The 6,000-nt window shown below is 33.3% G+C and overlaps 1 protein-coding gene across 2 annotated transcripts in view; it reads left to right on the top strand.

Annotated features, from left to right (window-relative positions):
- Positions 1-313: 313 nt before the first annotated feature.
- The window catches only part of LOC117907864 (WD and tetratricopeptide repeats protein 1), a 67,220-nt gene continuing 61,533 nt past the window's right edge, over positions 314-6,000 (top strand). The window contains exons 1-3 of one of the 2 annotated variants that reach the window (XM_034821534.1): positions 314-523; positions 1,252-1,320; positions 3,499-3,576. In XM_034821534.1, the coding sequence (XP_034677425.1) occupies positions 452-523; positions 1,252-1,320; positions 3,499-3,576 (219 nt within the window). In that variant the 5' untranslated portion in view covers positions 314-451. The remainder of the gene's footprint in view (positions 524-1,251; positions 1,321-3,498; positions 3,577-6,000) is intronic. The other variant, XM_034821535.1, reaches the window with a different exon arrangement.

Below are 6,000 nucleotides of genomic sequence, written 5' to 3'. Positions count from 1 at the left end.
ATAAGTAAAAATAATTAACTTATTATTAACTTTATATATTTATTTTACTTTTTTTTTTATCATAATTTAATTTAATTACCTTTATAATTTTTATTATTATTTAATATTTTTTATGTTAGGTGTAATTAATAAGGGTAAATATCTCAATTTAACGATTTAAAATAATTTTAAAGTTAATTTTAATAAATAATATTAATATTATTAAGTTTATATTTATGTAAAATGTAAATACACAGGAAAAAAATAAAAGATCGCGGCGGAAGCTGTAAGCACAATGACACAGGAAATATTAGATATGCGTATAAGGATTTTGTCTACTCTCGAATTAGAAACCCAAAGACGGTGCTAAGGTAAAGGCGTCTTGCTGTAAACCGCGCTCATCTCACCGACTCCCAAGATCGATCGGCCTAGGGTTTGCTCTCTCATCCATCCCAAATTCAAAGCTTCTTTAATGGAGACAACCAATTTTCACGATAGCAACCTCTATAATTTCGTTGACGGCAGAAGCATCGACTTTCGCCATGTATTTTGAATCTCTTTTTCTATTCACCCGATCAATTTAATCGAATACATTTTCTTTCTTCTTTCTTGGAATGAAAGATACCGTTTTCTTTTTTTTTTTTTGCTTGAATTGGATTTGGCGCAATGGAATATCATTTAGGTTTTTGATGAATTACATCGTTTGATGTCTTTATTTATTGGATTCATTGAGTCCAAGCCCTAACAGTCCATCTCTGTAGTTTTTTCGGACAGTGGAATGCCCTTTTGTGAACCACACCGATTTACGGTTTGACATTTCACTCTGTTCTCTATCAAAGAGATTTATCAAAGAGAAAGAATGTTATTGTCGGGAAAGTTGAATCGTTAGATCCTAGATGAAAAAAAAGATGAATTGAATTCGTACCTGATATTAAGTAGTTAAATTAATTGCAGAGTTCACTTAATATCATCATTATTATTTTTCTTTTGATTCATTTGCATATAGATTTTCATCTTGTGATGGCTATTATGCATTTGTTTTAGCATATCACTTTTAGAGTTTTAGTTAGCATAAACTTTCTTGAAGGAATTGTCCTTTCCAACGTGAAATAATTTATGCTCCCTATCCTGTTATTGCGAAATATTTTTGGTTGGATTATGAATTTACATATTTTCATTTTTACTTCTATAATTAACTTATTCTTTAAATGCTAGACCTGGGTTCTTGTTTGTAATGCCAGGCCTTATGAACTTCGGTTGGTGTTTGTATAGGATGTTAGTCGCAGTTTGCAAATGCACTCATCACTGTTACGACGGCTCACCCAGGAGGCAGAATTGGAGGTTTGTATGATTGAAAAACTTGCTTCATTTAGGTTAGTTTTGGTTTTCGGAAACTACTAAGGAAAATGATTTTTTAATGTTTGGTTTGCTAATGGAAAATGTAAAGGAAAATAAAATATAATTAAAATTAATTAGAAATTTATGTATTTTCAAATTATTTAATTTTTATATAGAAGAAGAAAAATAAGTGAAATGTGTTTGAATAAGCATGTTACGATAATTTATTTTTCATTTTTCATCACTTTTTATGTTCTTTCATTTTCCTCACATTTTCCCTCAAAATTTCTAATAACCAAACATAGGGTGAACCGTGTAGATTTTTCCAACTGATCTGAATTCTCATGCTTCTATTACCACACTAGGAATGTCTTCTACCTTATTTATCCGATACCTAAAATATGAAAATCTTATGTTGCTTACCCTCCATTATCCTACCAGGTAATGTAATTACTTTAACTATGATAAATTTGAAAAGGTTCAACCAAAGTGAACAGTGGGGGTTAGCTACAGACTGAATCTTATGACTAAAATTATGAGAGGGCATGAACCAAATTAAAGGCAAAGCTAAGGCATGGATCCTAAAAGATCGGGAGCTTGAGGTCTCCAACAAAAGATCCATTATGTTTATGTCATTGGCCGAAACATACCAAATTTGAGGATGACTGCATTACCACAACAACCCTTTTGAAAAATGTTATCATTTTTCTTGGCTTATTTATGTGACCATGTTTAAACAATCTTCTATGATACTAGGCTTCTATGGAAAGTGAAATTATCATAATAACTTGCCCACTTGCTGCAGATTTGACAGACCATGCTATCTTATGCTACTTCGTGTACATGTTTTTGGAGTGGGTCGGGGTACATTTAGGGTCTAGTACATTGTCTTTATTTGACTTTATTGATTGGTTAGGCTGTAAGTGAGACGAGGCTGTTGTTTTTTGTGAATCCCTCACTTTTTTTTTGGCCTTGTATACATTGTGTGTACTTTAGGCATGTTTTAAGTGCTTTTAATACAATTGCTTTTACCTATAAAAAAAAATTGGAAATGGATAAGAAATGGTTCAATATTGGCTTCGCATTTTCAGTTTTAGTTAGACCAATTATTGTTGTGAAAATAACAATGTTATAAACCATCATATCACGTCTTTTCATGCTTTCCCCTGTTTGTTTCTTTTTTTTTTTTTTTTTTTTTTTTAGATTTTGTTTTATATGTCAAATAATGTAGTTCATTGAGGCACTTAGCAAGATGTGCTCTAGCATATTCCTTTTGCCTTCCTATGCTTGTTTGTCATCCTCCCTTCTGGAAACAATTGGCATTATCCATATATGGAGCAGATTTTGATACAATCATACTCTGAATGATATTAAGACGACTGTAGATGCATTCACCAATTTGCTGCAAGTAGGAAATTGATGCAATCAATTATACTAAAAAAAATTGTGAAAATTTTGAAATAATAATTACTACCTCTTCAATGAACAATTTGGTATATTGCTTAAATTTTTAAATTTTAAGTTCAATTTTGATTTTAACCTTTTTCTTTTTTGAGGAATTGTAGTCTTCCAAAGCTAGGTGATGTTAGAACTTTGAATTGAATACTGCTGCTGCATGTAGGGCCATGTCTTCAACTTCTTTAATTGAGATGGGGGAAAAACCTTTTTTTCTTTTATAAAAAAATCTGGGTCTACTGAGATATCTGATTCAAGGTTCTATGCTTGCAACTTTTAGTGGAATAGAGCACATTGTACTTAACACCTGTCTGAAACAGGCATTAGAATTTGCATTGGCATACCCTTTAACAAACTAAGAAAGGTAAATTTTGTTGTTAAATCAAGTTGGCATGTTTCTTCATTTCTAGCTTTTCAGTGTCAAGCATGGTCAGAAGTATTTTAGGGCTTCTGGTACCTTAGTTAAGCTATGATTTGCTTGAATCTTAAACTACATTTTAAAGTGAATGTTCTGGATCTATGCTTGAGCTATTTTTCTGGATAGCCTAGATGTAACATGGCAGTGCAAGTGAATAGTAGCTCTACCGTTCCTTTGGTGATTGCTATTTTCTGGGAATGGCAACCATTTTCCTTTCTGCCGGTGACAATTATTTTTAGGTCATTCATTCTTGGATTCTTTTTTGTTCTTAATGTTGATGTCTCCCAATTTTGTTATCTCTTAAATAGGGGCACCAGGGTTGTGTGAACACTGTGGCCTGGAACTCAAGAGGCTCACTTTTGATATCTGGATCTGATGACACAAGGGTATGATGCATATATACTTGCTATTTTATTTTATTTTATTTTTTTGGATAAGTATTTTTTCTTTTGCTGTTACATGGAATACCCCCCTCCCACCTTAACCCCCTTGCCACTTTGTTCAGGCCACTGATGTAGCTGTATTTTCTATTTGATGACCTTGTTTGATATCTTCTCAGCATACAAGCTTCATGCTTGTGATGATCACATGCCATAGTTTGCATGACAGATACTAGTGTGGAAGAATGTAAGACAACATTGATGGGGTAGGACATCACATGTTAAAAAATGTTTTGTTGAAAGCAAATGACAGAAATAGTTGTAGAAAATTTATATTTCACATTAATGAAAAACAATAAGACACATGGAAAAAAAATCTGAAATATTCATTAGAAATTTAACACAGGACATGAATTGTGATTTATTTCTTGTATACAAGTTGGCACCTCATTTTTTGGCTTTTGTTAACATACTATTTATTTTCCCATGACAAGAATATATAATCAAGTTCATAGTTTTATAGAGTAAAACCTCGATTAATAAATGTTCAATAAATTAATAATCTTGTTTGAATAATAAAATCTTTTGGTCCCAACTGAGTTAGTGTACTAAATTAATAATTTTGCTAAATGCATAAGATAATAATTTTTTTTGAAATCCTTAAGGGCCTAATGAAATATAAATTAATAATTGATGAAGTCCATAAAAAAATAGCAAACAAAATTAATAATACAAGATTGAGTAGCTTTTTATAACTTTTTTTTTCTTTATTCAACTATTTTTTAGAATCATTGCATATTTAAAACCTCTGTATCTTCTAGGGTGTTAAGTTTTGACATTAAATCTCTTCCTTTTAAGAGTTTTTTTTATCTTATACAATTAATATCCATCTCCAATTTTTTAAACTATCTTAGACTTCTATTTATTAACTTTTGACCACAACCATTATTTTTAGATTTATAAGTCATACATGTATAACTACTATACATGTTTGGACTTAAGAATCAACTTGGATAAAAGTGAGCTTATTCTGGTGGGGAGGATGGAAAATATTGATGTCTTGGCCTTAAAGTTGTGGTGTGAGGTAGGCGGGCTCCCTTCCCGCTACCTGGGTCTCCCTTTTGGGGCCCCTTTCAAATCTATGGCAGCATGGGATGAGGTTGAAGAGAGATTCCAAAAAAGGCTAGCCATGTGGAAAAGACAATATATCTCAAAGGGTGGGGGACACTTTAATTCATGACATTCTTTCTAGCATGCCAATCTATTTTATGTCTCTTTTTTGTTTTCCAAGGTAGGTGAGGTTAAGGTTGGAGAAGATGCAGAAGGATTTTCTTTGGGGTGGTGGGGCTCTTGTGTAGAAGCCACATCTAATAAGGTGGAAAACGGTCTTTTTAGAGAAAAAAGCCGGGAGGATTGGGTGTGAGGAATCTTTTTGTGATGAATAAAACCCTCCTTTGTAAGTGGAACTGGTGGTATGCCAATGAAAGAGAAGCCCTTTGAAAGCATGTCGTTAATCAAAAGTTCGAAGAAGATGATGGGGAGTGGCATTCTTGTGAGTTAAATGAAAGGTATGGTGTGGGGCTGTGGAAAGCTATAAGAAAGGAGTGGGATATTTTGAGTAGTAGATTGGCCTTCCAAGTTGGTAATGGTTAGAGGGTGAGATTCTGGAGGGATAAGTGGTGTGGAGATGAGCCACTTTGTGAGTCTTTCTCTTCCTTATATGCCATCTCTTTTGTGAAAAGAGAGAAAAGAGAGAATCCCTAATTTTTGTTATTAAATAACTATTAATAATATACATTGGACTTGGGTATATATATACATGCTAGTGGGACCCACAATACAATAAGGAAAAAAAAAGGAAAAAAGTAAATAACTGAAATAACTGTACACTATCTAACACTCCCCCTCAAGCTAGAGCATATATGTTATATGCACCAAGCTTGTTACAAACGTATTTAATTCTAGGACCTTGAGAGATTTAGTACAAATATCTGCTAGTTGATCATTTGAATTGACAAAACTAGTTGCCACACATTTTGATGCGATCTTCTCTCTAATGAAGTAACAGTCAACTTCAATGTGTTTGGTCCTTTTATGGAAGACTGGATTGGATGCAATATGCAAAGCGGCTTGGTTGTCACAGATGAGCTTCATTTGTTCATCCTTTCCAAATCTCAACTCCCGAAGAAGATGTTTTAGCCATATGAGTTCACATGTTGCTAGAGCCATAGCTCGATACTCTGCTTCAACACTAGATCTGACCACTACATCTTGTTTATTACTCTTCCAGGATATTAGGTTACCTCTAATAAAAACACAATACCCGGAAGTGGAACGTCTATTTGTGGGTGAGCTAGCCCAATCTGCATCTGTGTAACCAACAACCTGGGTATGACCTCTGATCTCGTACAACACACCTTGGCCTGGTGT

The sequence above is a fragment of the Vitis riparia genome, chromosome 18 (genome assembly GCF_004353265.1).
Source record: "Vitis riparia cultivar Riparia Gloire de Montpellier isolate 1030 chromosome 18, EGFV_Vit.rip_1.0, whole genome shotgun sequence".
In the NCBI taxonomy this organism is placed as follows: Eukaryota; Viridiplantae; Streptophyta; class Magnoliopsida; order Vitales; family Vitaceae; genus Vitis; species Vitis riparia.
This window is presented reverse-complemented; position numbering and strand designations above follow the sequence as displayed.